This window comes from Myotis lucifugus, unplaced genomic scaffold, assembly GCF_000147115.1.
Source record: "Myotis lucifugus unplaced genomic scaffold, Myoluc2.0 scaffold_66, whole genome shotgun sequence".
In the NCBI taxonomy this organism is placed as follows: Eukaryota; Metazoa; Chordata; class Mammalia; order Chiroptera; family Vespertilionidae; genus Myotis; species Myotis lucifugus.
In genome coordinates, this window is record NW_005871114.1 from 3,352,004 (window position 1) to 3,371,394 (window position 19,391).

The 19,391-nt window shown below is 42.7% G+C and overlaps 1 protein-coding gene across 1 annotated transcript; it reads left to right on the top strand.

Annotated features, from left to right (window-relative positions):
* Positions 1 to 2,640: 2,640 nt before the first annotated feature.
* On the top strand, positions 2,641 to 17,377 carry LOC102439008 (cytochrome P450 2C21-like). The gene is made up of 9 exons (XM_006090004.3): positions 2,641 to 2,883; positions 6,395 to 6,557; positions 7,900 to 8,049; positions 9,878 to 10,038; positions 10,826 to 11,002; positions 11,941 to 12,082; positions 13,384 to 13,571; positions 14,590 to 14,731; positions 17,036 to 17,377. The coding sequence occupies exons 1-9, from the start codon at positions 2,644 to 2,646 to the stop codon at positions 17,215 to 17,217; spliced, it is 1,545 nt and encodes a 514-aa protein (XP_006090066.1). The 5' UTR covers positions 2,641 to 2,643; the 3' UTR covers positions 17,218 to 17,377.
* The last annotated feature ends 2,014 nt before the right edge of the window (positions 17,378 to 19,391 follow it).

A 19,391-nucleotide genomic window follows, 5' to 3' on the forward strand; every position in this document is an offset into this window, starting at 1 on the left:
CTCCTGCTGATCAGTGATCCGGTTGTTACGCTGTCGGTCGTTATGCTTCACGGCGTAATGACCATTTGCATATACATCTTTATATGTAGGATCTATAGTGGTTTACAAAAAGACTGTTTTATTTATTATTTTTTAATATATTTTTATTGATTTCAGAGAGATAGAAACATCAATGATAAGAGGGAATCATTGGTTGGCTGTATCCTGCATGCCCCCTATTGGGGATTGAGCTCAAACCCCTGGCATGTTCCCTGACCAGGAATCGAACCATGACCTTCTGGTTCATTGGTCGATGCTCAACCACTGAGCACGCCGGCCGGGCCGGAAGACTGTTTTTAAAGTATGTCTCTTATGGGGTGTAAAGTAGAATTTTAATTTTATTAGATACTGATCTAAATATGTTATGTTCTTGTCTGTGAAATCTAGATACGGTTGTCTTCCCAGATGGAGGTATTTTTGATGTAGTTATTTCCCCACCCTCCGACTTAAGCTTGAATAACAGGTAACTGCTTGTTAGACTTGCTCCTCTGCCGCTACAGAAGCTGTGGAGGGATGTTCTCTCTCTCAGGACCTCCCTGCTGTGTAGAAGACTACAACATTGGAGTCCTGTGTTGGGTCCACACTCCACCGCTCCTAATATGGGGACTTCTCTCCCCATAGGCTGCTGTTCTATCGGTACTCATTTCTTTTTTCTTTTTGTTTTAAAAAATATTTTTACTGATTTCAGAGAGGAATGGAGAGGGAGAGAGAGATAGAAGCATCGATGATGAAAGAGGATCATTGGTCGGCTGCCTCTTGATACACTTCCTACTGGGGATCAAACCAGAAACCTGGGCATGTGCCTTGACCTGGAATCGAACCGTGACCTGGTTCAGAGCCTGATGCTCAACCACTGGGCCACACCATCTGGTTCATTTCTCCTTTTCTTAAATTATAATTGGCATATGTGATGTGTCAGATGTCCTAGGTTCAAATGCCAGTCCTACCCTTTATTAACTGGGCAGGGCGGTATCTGTGTTGGCTCGGCATCTCCTTTGAGAATAAGTGGTGTCAGAACTCCTGACATATAGTAGGAAAGGGCTCTGCCAAGAGAGTTGGGCTGTCTCTACTCTAAGACTAGCTCCCTGTACCGTTCTTTTTCACCCTGCCTCCTCCTCTCTGTCATTGATCCTGGCCTTTCCCTGGATTTTCTGGGAAAATGCACCAAGAGAGTGCTTCTTAGGCCCTGGCCAAGTAACTCAGCTAGTTGGAGCTACTTGGCCATGGCCTAAGAATCAACCAATGAGTGTATAAATAAGTGGAACAACAAATCGATGTTTCTCTTTCTCTCTGTTTCCTTTTCTCTCTCTCTCTCTCTCTCTCTCTCTCTCTCAAATTAAATTTTTTAAAATGAGAGTGCTTTTTTCTGCACATATGATGATAAATTTTCATATGAGATATTGTCTTTCATCATTTGTCAAGATTATGCATTTTAGCCCTTTGAAAATGTGTTAGCTTTCAATTTCACTATTAAAATCTGGCCACCTCTGAAGAAGTTAGAGTTATATTTTAGTTGGAATTTCCAACTAAAACTTAGTTGAAAACCTAGATATTTCTCTATACTAAGGTGACTGTTTTTTCAAAATTAAATTTATTGGGCCCAGCCTGTGTGGCTCAGTAGTTGAGCGTTGACCCATGAACCAGGAGGTCACGGTTTGATTCCCAATCAGGGCACATGCCTGGGTTGTGGGCTCAATACCTAGTAGGGGACATGCAGGAAGCAGCCAATTGATAATTCTCTCATCATTGATGTTTTTATCTCTCCTCTCTAAAAATTTATCGAGATAACATCCTATATAATAAAAGCCTAATATGCAAATTGTCCCCTCGGGCGGTCATTCGACTGGGAGTTCAACCAGGAGACTGAGTTTGACACTCGCTATGATGTGTGCTGACCACCAGGGGGTGGTGCGGAACACGGCGGGCATCTGCCACGCGGCGCTGGCAGGGGGAAGCAGTGGAGGCACTGCCGGCCCCCATGGGCCCTGATGAGAATGGGACCACAGCGGGGTGGTGGAGCAGGTGAGTGGGTGGCACCAGGCCAAGGCGGGTGCGAGCAGGGGCCCAATCGCCCTGCCGATTGCCCCGCAGATGGTGACCAGGGGTGGCCACGGGGGGCGGGGCTGCTGGTTGGCTCCCAGGCACTGAGGGAGCTGGGCAGGGGGCCCCGTGGGCAGGATGGTGGAGCAGGTGAAGGGGCGGTGCCAGGCCAAGGCGGGGTGCCAGGCAGGGCTGCGAGGCTGCGAGGCTGGGGGTGCGAGCTGGGGCCCGATCTCCACAAGCCAGCCCAAGGGACCCCACCCGTGCACGAATTCGTGCACCAGGCCTCTAGTTGGTTAATAAACATATAAATGTCAGGTGTACAACTTTAAAATAATACAACATCTGTATAGTGTGTGCCCACCACCAAAAATCTAGTCTCCTCCCATCACCCTATATTTGGCCCCCTTTACCTTCCAAGTCCTCTTTACCCTTCTGGTAATCACAACTCTGTTGCGTATCTATGAGTTTTTGTTTTGTTGTACTCTCTACCAGCAGGCCAAAGGACACTGAAGATAAAACAATATTTACCCCAAAGTTCAGAGACGTAGTGCATGTTGGGAGATGAGTTTGCACTTAGTATTTACAAAATCTTTGGGTTATAAACTTTCAATTGCATTTACACAAAGCGCATCAATGGATCTCTTCACAGTCCTGGCAATTTGTCTTTCTTGTTTGATTCTCCTTTTTCTATGGAACCGAAGCTATGCCCAAGGAAAGCTGCCACCTGGCCCCACTCCTCTCCCAGTCGTTGGAAATATTCTGCAGATAAATATGAAAAACTTCAATGAATCCTTAAGAAAGGTTAAGTATGATTAATTTTCTTCCAGTTGTTTGCAATGAATAAATAAAACAGTCCTATATCTAGGTAAAATATGGTCCCAGACACCATATGTTAAAGAAGTGGTTTTAAAGGGAAGTGTCCATTGGACACCCAGATATAATTTTATTTTTTAAATTTAATTAAATTTACTGGGGTAACATTGATTAATAACATCTTACAGTTTCAGGTTTTCAAATCTATTAATATATCATCTATATATTGCATTGTGTGCTCATCATCCCAAGTCTAGTCTCCTTCCTTCCCCGTATAGCTCACCCTTTTGTCCTCTTTCTCCTCCCCTCAGCTCTCCTTCCCTTTTGGTAACCACCATACTGTTTGTGTGTGTGAGCTGGTTTGTTTGTTGCTTTCTGCTTTATATACCACATATGAGTGAAATCGTATAGTCCTTGTCCTTGTCCTTTTCTGCCAGACATGATTTTATGTGGGGTGCAGCTAGATGGTGGCCAGAAGGGCATGAGATCCACGAGGTGATTGTTGAAATTGCCAAAAGGAGGAATTTCCTGCTCATATTGCGACCTAGGTCCTCTTTGTAGTAATTATTCTACTGGCAATGAAACTACCTTCAATTTTTAAAAAATCCACTGATTTACAGAGTCACAACACTAACATTTTTCTAAAAGCACACACTGAGGTGGAGTTAAGGAGCTAATTAAAGGTTCAGGAACTTCCTCGGTTTCTATTATGTTTGCTCAGTGAATGAGTGAATAACTGCTCAACTCTTAACTATTTATGCAGCTGTAGCTCTCTAAATCTTGAAGGGATCCGCTGAAATCGGTCTCCCCCGAGACAGCTGGTTACCAGGGCCCTGCCCCTGGCAGCTCCTTCCAGTGTTTGGGCTGGATTCGAAGGGACTGGTTCGGCACCCCAGCACATCCATTTGTTAACTTACAACCTTAGGCGAGTTTTAAAAATCTCTCTGAGCTTCAATTTCCGTTTCTTTAAAAGGTGAATAATAATTATTTTGCACAAGTTATTAGTCTAGCATGTATTCAACAAGTTTTGAATGCCTGCTTTGACTAGGCACTATGTTAGGTACTAGGGATTTCCCCCCCAGTATTATTTCGTATTAGTTCCAGGTGTAAAGCAGAATGATTTGACTGTCATACACTTACCAAAGTGTTCCCCCTGATGTTTCCACTACCCACCTGGCACTACACATAGTTATTGTAATATTATTGACTATATCCCCTATGCTCTACTTTACGTCCCCGTGATGATTTTGTAACTACCAATTTGTACTTCTTAATCCCTTCACCTCTTTCACCCAGTCTCCCAAACCCTCCTCCTCTAGCAACCGCCAGCCGGTCTCTGTGTCTATGAATATGTTTTAATTGTGTTTGTTAATCTTGTTCTTTAGATTCCACATATAAGTGAAATCATATGGTATTTATCTTTTTCTGACTGACTCGGTTCACTTACTATAACACCCTCTAGGTCCATCCATGCTATCCCAAACAGTAAAATTTTAGTCTTTTTTATGTGTGCTGGGGATTTTCAGTGGTGAATAAAAAAAAAAAATCCTAGCGTTATGCAATTTACAATCCAGAGGGTAGGCATGTATTTATGATATAATAATGCAAATAAGTGTATGATTATAAACCATGTAGTGCGGATCCTGTAGAAAGAGGCCATGTAGCTTGGAGGACTAGAGGAGGGAGGAGCAGTCAGCAAAGGGTTCTCTGAGGAATTGAATTTGGAGCTGAGCTCTAAAGAAAGATTAGGCATTAACCAGACAAGAACCTGATAAAAGTTTGTCCCAGGCTTTTTCGATCTGGAGAAGACTTGCTTGTTAGAGTCTGAAAAAGGACCAGTTTAGTTGTAGCCCAGAGAGTAAGTAAAAACATTGTGTGAGTGAGATTGGAGAGGTCAGCAGGGACCAGAGCATGCAGGTCTCACAAGGATTTTAAGACTATTGGTTTTTAGCCTGACCGACATGGCTCAGTGGTTGAGCATCAACCTATGAACCAGGAGGTCACGGTTTGATGCCTGGTCAGGGCACATGCCCTGGTTTCAGGCTTGATCCCAAGTGGGGAGCATGCAGGAGGCAGCCTATCAGTGATTCACTCTCATCATTGATGTTTCTCTCTCTCTCTCTCTCTCTCTCTCTCTCTCTCTCTCTTTCTCCCTCTCCCTTCTTCTCTGAAATCAATAAAAATATATTTTAAATAATTTTAAAAAGAATGTTGGTCCTTAGCACAAGAACAATGTGATACCATGAATGTGCTCACAGGACTGTCATGTCACCATTTGCCGTGTGAAAGCATCACTCTGGAGAAGGAATTGGAGAAGGAATTGTATATGGAGAATGAATTATAAGGTAGCAGGACTCAAACACTGGTCTATTGGAAAGTCCTATATCATTTAATATACTGAATAAGCTGCCATAAGAGAAAGACCCCGATAATGCAATGGCTTAAAGAAGACAAGAGCTTATTTCTGTCTGATGTTGAAATGATTGCGGGCGGGCTGCCTCTCTTCTGTGCGGTCATTCAGAGAACCAGTTTTTCTCCATCTTGTTGACCATCCTGTGCCCCGAGGCTATTGTTTCATTTTGGTGGTCACAGTGGGGCCATCTCCGAGGGGTCACAGTGGGGTCAACCCATGAGTAGGGGGAGAAACGGAGAGCATGGGTGACCATTTGTGCAACAGTGTAGGACGGACACACATCACTCCTGCTAACATCAGTTCATGGCAGCCTAGTCACATGGCCACAAGAGGAGCTGGGAAAGGTCTGTAACGAGGCTGCCTTGTCCGGATGTAGTAATGAAACGTAGAGGTCTCTGGTGCTAAAGAGAAGATGTAGAAAACGGATAAGGAGCGACGATGATTTGTCTACACCTGGGGCAACATGAAGAAGCTTCCCTTAAACAGGAGAAACATATCAGTTATAACTATAGGAAGGAAGGAGAAATTTGCAGCAATTAGAGGTTTGGCAGAAAAGAAGAAATAAAATAATATAAATAAAATTTATGACAGAGTCACATAGTAGAAGCTGAATAAAGGATGACTGTTGGTGGTAATAATATCAGCTATATTACTAATAATATAATGATAATTCCCATTTAAGCAATGTGAATTCTTATTAAGTTATTGGATCTAGAAATTGAAATGTCTTATAATGAGTGAATGAATATTAAAATGTTTTTGGTAGGATTAAGACTATTTCTCTCATTTATCTACTTTTTTAGTTTTTTGTTTGTTCATCCTCACCTGAGGGTATTTTTTCTATTGCTTTTTAGAGAGAGTGGAGGGAGGGGGAGAGACAGAGAGAGAATGAAACATCAATGTGTCTGATTGGTTGCCTCTGCACGCATGGATGAGCCTGCAACCAAGGTACGTTCCCTTGATCAGAATCGAACCTGGGACCCTTCAGTCTGAGGGCCAACACTCTAACCACTGAGCAGAACGGGCTGGAGCTACATTTTCAGTTTTGAGTTCTCACTATTCTGGTGTCTCCTATTTGTTTCCCAGCTAGCGGAGGTCTACGGCCCGGTGTTCACTGTGTACGTGGGCACGCAGCCCACGGTGGTGCTGCACGGGTACGCCGCCGTGAAGGAAGCCCTGATCGACCGGGGCGAGGAGTTTGCCGGCAGAGGCAGTTTCCCAGTGATAGACTACCTCTCCCGGGGATTAGGTATGCTTCCATGTGGGGAATGTGTGCGGATTTGCAAGTTGCCAAGATTCCAAATGGGCGAAGGAACTGAGAAATGTTAAGCATGTATAGAAATTTATGGGAGTATCCTAATTCCAACATTTTCTGTAAAGGACAATTAATCCATTTTTAAAATGATGAAGGCGACACGTGTTGCCATAAAACGATAATTTCAATGCAAACCAACTCACCACGATGTTCTATTGGTGACTAAGCCCTGCTCATTTTAAGTTATGGACTGCTAAGAATGAGAAAGAGAGGGAAGAAATTGACTGCGTTATTTTAGTCACCAAATATTTTGCTTTCTGTCCTGGGTCATGGTTGCCGAGAGATTATTTCAGAATACGTGTATAGTATGCATGGAACCAACATAAGTTTGGAATATTTCCAACCTTACCTTTAATCTTCTCATCTAAAAAGGATAAGAAATATTTGCGTTCAATAGAATACAAAGCATAAAGCACAAATATGCTCTAAAAAGAAGATTATGGAGAAACACATAGAAAGGGTTGGAATTGATATTAGAAAAAGCTTTTCAATTTAAGTACTTGAACTATCTTCCATTTGTTTTTGGAGCTGGACTTAAAACTGCCCGGTCCTCAGGAGGGTCACTGGGTTCCGGCAAGGAGATAAGGCCTGGATGGGGTTCTTCCCTCCTCCGAATTGTTCTCGAAGATCTTCTTGGACAAGCTTCCTACGAGTGTTATTTTTCCTCCCTGGTCCTGTCTTGACTCTGGAAGTCTAATGTTGAACTTCCTTGGTGTTAAGACACTTTTCATGGAAGGTGTTTCACAAAGAGAAGGAGAATGTTAACATGCGAAGGACTACGGCTGCGTCCCTTATCTGAGGAATAGATTTTCATGAGCTTCCTTCCAATGCATCAGAGCTGTCTCTCCTTCCAAAAATTGGCTCCATTTTCGCTTACCATGCACAGAAGTTGGCCCTGAACATTTAATCTATTACTTGGGCTCACCATGATTTGTTAGCTGTGTGATTAAGGCGTAAGCATTTTGCCTCCATGATCTTCAGCCTTCTTATCAGTTAAATGGGGACAAAATCTGGTTCACAGAGTTACTGCGAAGTTTAGAGTTCATGGATGAAGAAGAGTCTAGTAAGATGTCAAGCCAAGAGTCTTGACAGTGAGCGTCTAGGCTGGGGTAAGAGAGAAGGCAGGCGAACAGGGCGCAGTGGGAATGTCTGAGGCTGGCACCATGATATTTACATTTCTGCTTAAGTGACATTATCATTTTCTGAGATAAAGACTGTCAGCTAGGATTCATGAAAATGGAAGTTATCCTTTTTTATTTATGTTTTGTCCCGATAGGAGTTGTTTTCAGCAATGGAGAAATATGGAAGCACACCCGGCGTTTCTCCCTCACGGTTTTGCGGAACATGGGAATGGGCAAGAAGACCATTGAAGACAGGATTCAAGAGGAAGCCTTGTGTCTGGTGGAAGCTTTAAAGAAAACCAACGGTGTGTATCTGTGTAATTGACAGGAGCAGCTTGGGTGATGCTGTTACAGATAGACTGCAGAGACAGGATGGCTCAGGTACAGCAGAAGCTCGCTTTTTGCTCACGTACCCGTAGGAAGAGGGGAAGAGGTTGGCTTTTTCAGGCTCTCCGGGTACCAGGTCGATAGGGGCTTTGATAGCTTCACCGTGTGGCTTCCAGTGTCACCCGGGATTCATCCCTCTTTGTGGGAGTGGAAGGAGCAAAGAACAAGGAAAGGAGCCAGCTGTGTTTTGGACGAGCCTGGCATGGCAGCGGTACACAACCCGTCTTCTCTTCCATGAGCTGTAACTTCCAGGGCTAACCCACCTCTAAGGACTGGAAACATGGCTGTCTGTGGCCCCGGAAGAAGAGGAGAACTCGGGTTTTGGCAGTCAGCTAGTAGTTTAGCCACAATAACTTGAAAAACTAGGTAATTTCTCTAGTAGCTTCTTGAGAAACCTTGCACATATTTCATAATATATGTACATCAAGTCGTTATGCTATGCACGTGAAACATACAGTGCTGAATGTCAATTATATCTCAGTGAATCTGAAAATAAAGCACTGGTGGTTCAAGGGTAGAATTTATGGCAAAACCTTGCCGCGCACAGGGCGGCATCACGGCTCACGCAGGAGTGTAGGTGGGAAGGGAGGCTTTCTGGGGAGGGGCGGTGGCTCCTAAGCAGACCCCAGAATGGCCTGACAGAGGAGGGAAAGGACACTGGGGGGAGGTTTCTATGGTGGTTAGGGGGTGAGGGGGAAGGTTCCCTGTGCCCGCCAGGGCTTGTGTGGTTAAACACCCTGCTTGTGCCAAAGAAGAGAACACCTGAGCTTTTAAAAATCAGTTTGTCCAGATGTGAGCAGAGGAAGAAAAGCTAAGGCTTAAAGCTGTCAGCAGCCCCATACCAAAGAATGGAGTCATATTCTTTATTACATATAGAAAGCCTGTTTGCTGTACTGTAACATCGTTTTTCAAATACCGGAATGTAAGTCCAATTTCTCTCATAAATCATCTCTTCTACAAGAAAAGCACACCCGGCTTTTTCAGCCGTGTTTTGTAAAGTAAGATTTCAGGTGTCCCCAGTCTCTTGGTTTTCTTACTTAGGTTGCTCAGTTTCTTAGGAGCATCATGAAGCATCACACTGAAGGCTAAATCTTACACCTTCAAAGGTGTTTTTGCCACAGAAAGAACGAACTCCTACTCTTTGCGACAGCATGGATGACCTAGAGGGTGTCATGCTGAGTGAAGTAAGTCAGTCAGAGAAAGACAAGTACCATATGATTTCACTTTTATGTGAAATCTAAAGAACCACGTAAGTGAATAAACGAAAGAGAAACAGGCTCGTAGACACCGAGAACAGACGGATGGTTGCCAGAGGGGAGGGAGGTTGGGAGAGTGAGTGAGAAAGGTGAAGGGATTGAGAAGTACAGATCGGAAGTTACAAAATAGTCATGGGGATGTACAGTACAGCATAGGGAATATAGTCAATAATATTGTAATAAATAAATAAAATTTAAAAGCTGTTTTTAAAAGATCTTGTGAATTACCTCGTGGCTCTTACTTGGCGAATGCTGTCAATAGAAGAATACTTGAGGGAAATTGATAAACTGGACTGGGTTAGACAGTTATGTTTGGGGAAACACAACACATTTTATTTTAGGCGTGCTGCGTTTATGGTGAGGGTGGCACGTCTAGGTAGCTCCTATACTTAAACAACCTTTGGAGTCAACCTTTCTCGGTTATTTTACACGGTCAACTTAAGATGCCTATGAACATTCTGCTCTAACTTTTAACTCCTGTTGTTTTCAGCATCTCCCTGCAACCCTTCTCTCCTCCTGGGCTGCGCTCCCTGCAATGTGATCTGCTCCGTTATCTTCCAGAGCCGCTTTGAGTACAGCGATGAGAAGTTTCTGACCTTGCTACACTATTTTAATGAAAACTTAAGGATTATAAGCACCACTTGGATACAGGTAAAGTCAAGGTTCTCTTTACATGAGAAATAATTTTCTGACTAATCTATTGCTTATGCCTACCCCATCCCTTTGCCCTATTTCAAAATGGCTGAAGTGATGTTTAGCAAACTATCATTTGTAAGCAATTAGTGAGTTATCAAATCAACACAGTGTGTTAAAATTAAATTTAAAGCATGAAACATAGCAATAGAAAGAAAAATATTATATTAAACTGCATCAAAGGATAAGGTATTTTTTTTAGAAACTTTTTTCTATAGATTAAGAGGGTAAGGGTGTAAAATGTATGTATTTCTTGCTATAGGACACTGTCAGAAAATATTAGTAACCTCTGATATATAATCATTAACAACTAAAGTTTTCTGTGGATCAGAAGGTTTTTCAATGTTCCACCTGGGAAGGACCCTGGAGAACAAAGAGTCAACTCCTCATTTTTTGGAACAGGAACTGTCACCCACAGATAGGAAGCATATTCTCAAAGTAGACTAACGAAGACAAATAATGAGCTAGACCTAGAATCCAGACTTCTTGATTCTCTATCGAGTTTGATACAAGCTACCAGCCCGAATAAACTGTTCCAGCGCCCACCAACGGTATTAGGTCATGAAGGTGCCCGTTAAAGCAGAGTCAGTAAACTCCAGGATTGGGAATGGCCAGCTATGTTCTAGTGCAGGATGCACGCCTGATTCTTCTTCACCCACTCAGCATATAGCAAAGTGTCTGATACACAATAGAGGCCAATAAGAGTTTGGTGAGTAAATTAATGAATTATTCTGTACTCTTTCAGCTCTACAATGCTTTCCCCTATTTAATGCATTATCTCCCAGGAAGTCATAATGAATTCTTTAACAACTTTACTGAACAGAAAAAATTTATTTTGGAGCAAATAAAAGAACACCAGGAATCCTTGGACCTCAATAACCCTCGAGACTTTATTGACTACTTCTTGATTAAAATGGAAAAGGTATAAATGACCCTGGTTTGCAACTTCATCTTTTGTGGGTGATGTGGCTCGGATTAGTTCTGATCTTTTCAGTGAAATTGGGATATTAAATCCTAAGCTTCTTCCTAAGGCTGTATTAATTGCTTGTGCAACCTCTTACTTGTGCAAATCATATTGGGTGTCTTAGATAGTCCCAGATTCTCCCTAAAAATGATTTACATGATTAAAGCTGGATCTTTATTTGGAACAGGTTGAAATACGCGCACACGTACACACATTCACACACACACACAAACAAGTACACACACATTCAAGATTAATGATAAACAACATATAGCATTCATAAAATAAGTTCCATGAATGCAAGATGTAACATGTGAAGGAACACAGGAATGGATAGGCATCTAGAAAGGCTAACCTTCGGAAAGATATTAGGAAGTCTTCCCAGATGAGGTAGTTTTAGAGGAAACTGGCTCAGATGAACAGATGACAAAATAGGTCTAGATGATCAAGTGTGTGGAGTCCTCGAAGTTACTGAGGAACTATCATGGGTGTAACCACTGGCGACATTGGGAACAGTGATGCTGTTAGGGGGTGAGTGGTTCTGGAGCTCGAATGTGAAATTTAGACAATGAAATAGGCAAAAATGCTAGAACTGACAGGGAGTAGCCATGATGACTTGATAAAAATTACGTTTGAAAGAACTGAATGGCTCTCATGGGTGAGAAAGTGAGGAATCAGAAAGGACTTATTGAAAGTTTATAGCTCTGATTTTATTTAAACTGTTTGAAGGAATCCTCACAACTCATCTGACTTTACCTTTAGCTATTACACTCTCTAACGTCTGGCTTAATTGGCCAAATAAGCAAATTAAGCAAATAATGATGTTATATGGAGTTATGTTATGGTATCTCAAAGGCTCGTTCATTTATCAAGTAATTCTAATACATCATTCCTAGGAAAAGCACAATAAACAGTCTGTGTTTACCATGGACAACTTGATCATTACCATATGGGATATGTTTAGTGCGGGGACGGAGACAACGGCCACCACCCTGAAATATGGACTCCTGCTCCTGCTGAAGCACCCAGAGGTCACAGGTATGCTCTCAGATGTTGGGCAGGATAAAAATTGCAGGTAGAAATGGGCAGGCAACACTATGACTATCCCACTCCTCATCACGATGTACAAGAAAATTTCCATCACTAAATTCCATTCAAATTAGATTATTACAAAAAGAGAAAAAACTATTTATTTTAAATATATTTTTATTGATTTTTCGAGAGAGAGGAAAGGAGAGGTATAGAGAGATAGAAACATCAATGATGACAGAGACACATTTATTGGCTGCCTACTGGGGATTGAGCCCCCAACCTGGGCATGTGCCCTGACCGGGAATTGAACCATGACCTCCTGGTTCATGGGTCGACTCAACCACTGAGCCACACCGGTTGGGTGAGAAAAATCTATTTAAATGGCAGAAGGGCAGAGGTCACTGTCCTCGCTGCACTGGTGGAGTGTCCTCGATTTGTGTCAGACCAGCTCTTCATCTGTTGAAGGGAGACGATAACACTTCGAAACATTCACAGAGTCTTTCCCACAAAGGAAAAGTTAACAAGCATTTGTTTTTAACTAATGAATAGTCTTACTTAAGCTATATATTATTAACAGGAAACCCTTTGTAGATAAAGGAAAAATATAATTCATTAACAACTACTTTCAGTAATCTTATCCAATTTCTAAGATTGTAGGCTTGGGAATGAGAAAGAGCACATAATACCTAGATGTCCTTAAGAAATATATCGACTTTTCTGGACCTGTTTCTTCATTTTTAAGATACACAAACTAATACCCAACACTTAGTACTGTTTTTGAGAAATTTATAAAGTAATATAATAAATGGTGCAGCATGCCTGTCAAATTCTGCATGCTAAATAAATGTTAAATTACTTCTTGTTCCTATATGCAGAGCCAACTAAACATCTTATTTAGTTGCTCTATTTATTAAGCATTTACCTCACTGGCTAGTTCTTACCCTCTTGGAAGTTACAGATTTAATAAAACAAAAGCTTCATACACAAAGATTAAACTACATGGTTTGTAGTGAGCCTTCAAGATCCCAGACCCCTGAGTCTATCAAACAAAAATACACAAAGTAGAGAATCAGAGTTGAGAAATGAATTTCATGGTACAGGTGTGTTTTACATGTACATATATTGAAGTCTCTAATGAGATTCCAATTTGCCAGGAGACTGAAATTCTGTTGATTTTTTTCCCTCAAGGAGGTAGTAGCCATGTGTACTTTTCCCTTCTCCCCATCTCCCACCACAATGTAACCAAAATTAAGAAGATCATTTTAAGTCTTTTCATCTCACATAAATTCTGATTCCTCCCTTGCCAGCTAAAGTCCAGGAAGAGATTGACCGTGTGGTCGGCAGAGAGCGGGGCCCTTGCATGCAGGACAAGAGCCACATGCCCTACACGGATGCCGTGATCCACGAGATCCAGAGATACATTGACCTCGTCCCCAACAACCTGCCCCACCTGGTGAACCAGGACATTAAGTTCAGAGGATACTTTATTCCGAAGGTGAGAGATGTTTCATCTACACGCCTCCATAGGAACCTCAGCTTTCCACTCTCACTGTGGTTAGAATCACAGGCTGCCTAACTTCCTACAGGCATTGCACGTTCCTGACTCAGGCTCCTCACCCTCTGATGACACGCTCCCTTCCTTCTAGTTCAGCGGTTCTCAACCTGTGGGTCGCGACCCCTTTGGCGGTCGAACGACCCTTTCACAGGGCTCGCCTAAGACCATCCTGCATAGCAGATATTTACATTACGATTCATAACAGTAGCAACATTACAGTTATGAAGTAGCAACGAAAATAATTTTATGGTTGGGTCACAACATGAGGAACTGTATTTAAAGGGCCAGAAGGTTGAGAACCACTGTTCTAGTTGGTTGACACTATTGTATAAATATAATACTGCTCAGATTCCCACAGGGTTTTCAGGACATTCTGCCTGCCCCTGAGCCCAGTCTGCTGTCCACTTACTGCTTCCCACTGTAGGCTTTATTACTCTGATCACTGAGCCAGTATCCTACCCTCCCCCTGCCTCCTCAACTATCTGTTTCACTTAGTGATCACAATTTTCATGAGAAAAAAAAAAGCAACAATTCAATATTGAAAGAACATAGTAGTAGGAGGGGATTCATACCCGTTTTTCATTCTGATTGGGAAATTAAGGGTTTTCAAGAACATGGCCACGCAGGTAGAGTTTTGAGGAGGACCTCATACTTGGTTTCAAAGAGAATGGGCTGTATTTTCAGTGACATCAGCACTTTTAGACAATAGTGCAATTTATGGAGAACAATGCTCTCCAGGGAGTGTCCTTAGTTTCCTGAAAAGCAAGTGCTGATGGCCTTGGGGTCCATGAACTGGCATCATATGATTGAAGACCTAGCCCTGGACGTGAAGTACATAAATCCTCCTTCTTATGCCTCAATCTCCTCATCTATAAATCAAAAGGAGTAGACAAGGGACTTTTTTCCAAGCTCCGTAACCTTCTTTATAATCCTGTTTATCTGTTTCTCTTTGTATCAGGGCACAGCTATAGTCACATCCCTGACTTCTCTCCTGCATGATGACAAAGAGTTTCCCAACCCAGATCAGTTTGATCCCGGCCACTTCCTAGATGAAAGTGGCAACTTTAAGAAGAGCAACTACTTCATGCCCTTTTCAGCAGGCAAGCAAGCTTCATTTTTTTCTCTATATTCAGGGGTCAAATGAAATGAGGAAGAGCTTTGCATGGAGGCTACACTGGGCTGGACAAATTGTCATTTGCATGAGGCCAGAGGCACCACTCCCAAAGTCCAGGTTATTTCTCTTTGGATTGGAGGCTGCTCACTGAGTTCTGTCCCATAAGCCACCACTGAGATTCCTTAGAGCTCCTCCTAGAAGTTCAATTCCACTAAGACTTTCCTCACCTTCCCTGAGAAGCCAGTTCATTCAATACATTTTACTAGGACCCTATATGTAGCAGACTCATTTCAGATCCAAGGATTAAATGTGAATAAGAAACAGACCCTCTCTCTAAGAAAGAGGAAGCCAAATTAATAGGCAATGAGACCCCAGAGAGGCAAATGGTCTTTGAGGGGCTGTTGTGGGAGCCCAGGGAGCAGGGGCAGAGGGCAGAGTAGTTGGGGGGTAGGAGAAAGTTTCTTGCAGGAAGCATTTGAGTATATTTCTTTAATTTATCAGGGTCCCGGGGGAAAATAGGTGGCATACTCAAAAAGGTCAACTAAAGAAAGTTGAACGAAAAGACCGTTTCAGAGGTGAGGGAGGGTTGAGGGAAGTAACGAGGTGCGCGAAGGTATTTAGGGGCGAGCACCAGCAGAAAGACATTCCCATCCGAGGATGGAAGGAATGAGGGAAGGAGGCTGTTACTGGAACCCAAATAGATTTTTTTGTTAGTCCTCACCCGAGGATGTTTTTCCATTGATTTTTAGAGAGACTAGAAGAGATGGGGAGAGACAGAAAGAAACATCGATGTGAGAGACATGGATTGGTTGCCTCTCACATGCGATCAGGGCGGGGGATTGAGCCTGCAACCCAGGTACATGCCCTTGATCAGAATCAAACCCAGGACCCTTCAGTCCGCAGGCTAACGCTCTATCTACTGAGCACAACCAGCTAGGGCAAGATCTTTAGCAGATATAGGATGCCTCAACTGGAGATGCATCTGTAGGTGGAGGAAAACAGCCACTGGCTAACCTGTGGCCTGGCAGGGTGGGATTGAGGAAATTAATACTCTGGTGGTTTCAATACCTAGTTCTCTGAGTTTATTCAGAATCCAGAAGGCACTAACTTCAGGGTTTATGCAGTCCATAAAAATTGGCTTCCTCAACACAGAGCAAGCATAAAAGACAAACACACACAGAATGGACTGAGGCGGGAGAAATAGAGAATATTCAGTGCACTCCAATGGAGAAACAGCGGGAAGAGCAGGGGGCGAAGGGCCTTTCCTATAGAAGTCACTGAAACAGGGGCAAAAATTGGAGATTGGCTCCTGATTAGATATCTAAGAAAATCACTTGGTCTCATGGCAGCAAATGATGTGCGATTCCCAGAGATGATCCCAAAGCAAGACTGCTATCCTTCTCCTTATCTTTCTTCCTGTATAATGCGCCTGCTGGAGATTTCTATTCGCATCACAGGGCTTGCAGGCTCGCTTTGGTCCTGACACTGCGGGTACCATTACAAGATCTGAGGCCTTACCTTAAGAGCGTATGTTCCAGTCTGTGAGACAGGTGAATAATGAGAATTTCGTGTGAAGGGTGCTGTATTAGAAGCATTAGTGAGGGTTGAGGAAAACTGATGAGGGAGTGAATTACATGCCCTGAGCAGGTCAAAGAAGTTTGCATAGGATAAACGACCTTTGAGCTGGAACCAGAAAGATGTGGAGAGTATCAGCTGGCAGAGCAAAGGGGAAGGCTATTCCGTTTGGAGGAATGACTGGAATCTGAGATAACACCTGAGATTGCCAGTCTGTTTGGGAATTAGTGAATGGTAGTGCTTGTGGCTAGTTTGTGATGTTTCTTTTCAGACTTGGCAATGGTAAGCTCTTGAAATTTTGTAAAGCAGGGACATGACAAGGTTAAGATTATCCTTTAGAATCCAATGAGGAGACACAAACCTATTGATGAGTCTTGGGTTGGAGGTAGATGGAAAAGTACAGTGTGTGTCTTATGTTAAGGTGAGTGAGTGTGTGTGTGTGTGTGTGTGTGTGTAGAAAGATGTCACTGACAGGTCTCAGCAAAGCCAATCCAACGTGGGTGCACAGAAAAGATCTTTTCATATAACATGCACACAAAACATGTGCTGAGGAAATGAAGAAAACCAGGTTTCGATGTAGGTAGGAGAAGCCATAGGTTAATTCGGCTTTTATTAATATATTTCTTTACTTATTCGTCCCATCTTTTCTAAGCCTCTTTGTGTGCTAACTCAGAAATAGAACGGAATGCATATTTAATTTATGTGTCATTTTCAGGAAAAAGAGTGTGTGTTGGAGAAGGCCTGGCCCGCATGGAGTTGTTTTTACTACTGACCCATATTTTACAGCATTTCACCTTGAAACCTCTGGTTGATCCGAAGGACATTGACACCACCCCAGTTGTCAATGGGTTCGGCTCTGTACCTCCCTCCTATGAGCTTTGTTTCATTCCCGTCTGAGGAAGGGGCAGGTTGCAGAACAAGACTCTCGCCTCATCTGAACGAGCCAGACGCACTCAGTTTGGTGTGTTAGCCGTTATCCACCTCTTTCGTACCAGGAGGAATGACATTCCTGAGCTCTGTCTCTTCTCATTTCCCCATCCTTTAAAAAATAAAACAATAGTCCTAACTGGTTTGGCTCAGTGGATAGAGCATTGGCCTGCGGACCAAAGGGTCCTAGGTTCGATTCCGGTCAAGGGCACGAACCTTGGTTGCAGGCTCCTCCCCGGCCCAGGCCCTGGTCGGGGCTCGTGCAAGAGGCAACCAATCGACATGTTTCTCTCACATCGATGTTTCTCTCTGTCTTTCCCTCTCTTGTCCACTCTCCCTAAAAATCAATGGAGAAATATCCTCAGGTGAGGATTAACAAAACAAACAAAAGAAATAAAACTATAAAGCCTCTAGTGTGAGACATAAGAGAAAGTCTTTATGACCTTGAACTCTGCAAAAATTTTTCAAAAATGGGCCACAAAAAGTACTAATTATAAGAGATCAATAAATAGGTCTTTAGTTAAATTAGTATTTAAACTCCTACCTATTCATCAAAAGATACCATTTACGATACTCAAAAGGCAAGGTACAGACTGGGAGAAATATCTCCAATGAATATATCCACAGAAGGACTTATATCCAGATTTCATAAAGAACTGAAAACAACACAAAGACGCCCAAGTATTTTTTAAATGGACAAAATGATTGAATAGTCACTTCACAGAAGAGGATTTTCATGTGGTCAATAAACATGAGAAAAAGTCCTCAACTTTATTAGTTGTGGGGGGAATAAAAATTAAAACCACACTGAATTACTCGTGTGTACCTACCATCTGCTAACATACATGTTCCAGGTAAGCAAGTATCTTTGTTTTGCTCACTAACAAACATCCACCGGCTGGAGTAGTGCCTGGCACATTTTGGCTCAGTAAATATTTGAGAAAATGAATGACTACTTGAATGAATGAAGAATGAATGAGTGAATTGTTTGTGGGAGTGTGAATTCATGCTTTCTCTTTGAAGGTGGATTTGACCATGTCTGTTAAAATGAAAAGGCTCATACCTGTCTTTCAAGCAATTCCACTTCTTATGCATTTATTTCATGGATATTCTTGAATGTGTCCCTTAATTGCATGGATGTGGACGTTCATTTCATGATTATTCATGATAGATTTGAAAAAAATTTAAGTGCTACTGGAGGTGGTAAGCGCATTGTGGTGCATCGTTACAATAGGTAAAAACGATCCTCACAGTGATATAACTTTGAAGTATTTATGATGTGGTAGACCCTATTCTCCTATGAAAACAACATACTCAATTCAGTGAAATTGGTACAGTTTAATCCACCCCCATTTAACCGATATGGACACTGAGGCACAGACATGTTCACTAACATGTCCAAAATCACAAGACCAGTAAGTGGTCCAGACTTCCATAAACCAAGTCTAAAGAAACACAATGTCTCTCATCTGGTCCTTCTCCATCCTGATTCCAGTGCCTGTGTGGGTACCAGAACCCACAAACAATAGCTCATGTTTTTAGCGTTTGACATTATGCTCTGGCTGAACCATCTCATGTAATCCTCACAACAGCCTTCTGATGTCAGGACTGCTACCCTCCCCATTTCAGAGATGAGAAGAGTGAGGCACACAAAGGTGAAATATCCTTCCTACCCAAGGACACTTGGTTTATAGGTGGCAGAGACAGGACTTGAACCCTGACCATCTGACTTCAGAAGCCACATCTTAATCAACAAGCTACACTGTCTTTCAGAATGTACTTAAGGAATGACTGTGTGATGAGTGAGTGAGGTCAGGGATTGAAATCAGGACAAACCAGGCACCCCAGCCTCTTCCCAGAACTCACTCCAGGGCAGGAGCTGTGGGGCTGGGATGGAAGTGGGTCCCTTTCCTGAAGTCCAGTGATATGGTGGAGAAGTTAATCCTGGCCATGCTGGAGTAGCTCGATAAATCTCACTTTCTCCTGGAGAACAATGTTTCAATCTGGAGAAATTACAAGAAAGCAGTTCATGGAAGTCACCGGAGAGTTTCCCAAATTGGGCGGAGCCTGGAGGGGTATAATGTGCAAGCAGGGTTGTCTGAGGGCAAAGCTGTTCAGCCAAGAACAAGCCCGTAGTAGTTTCG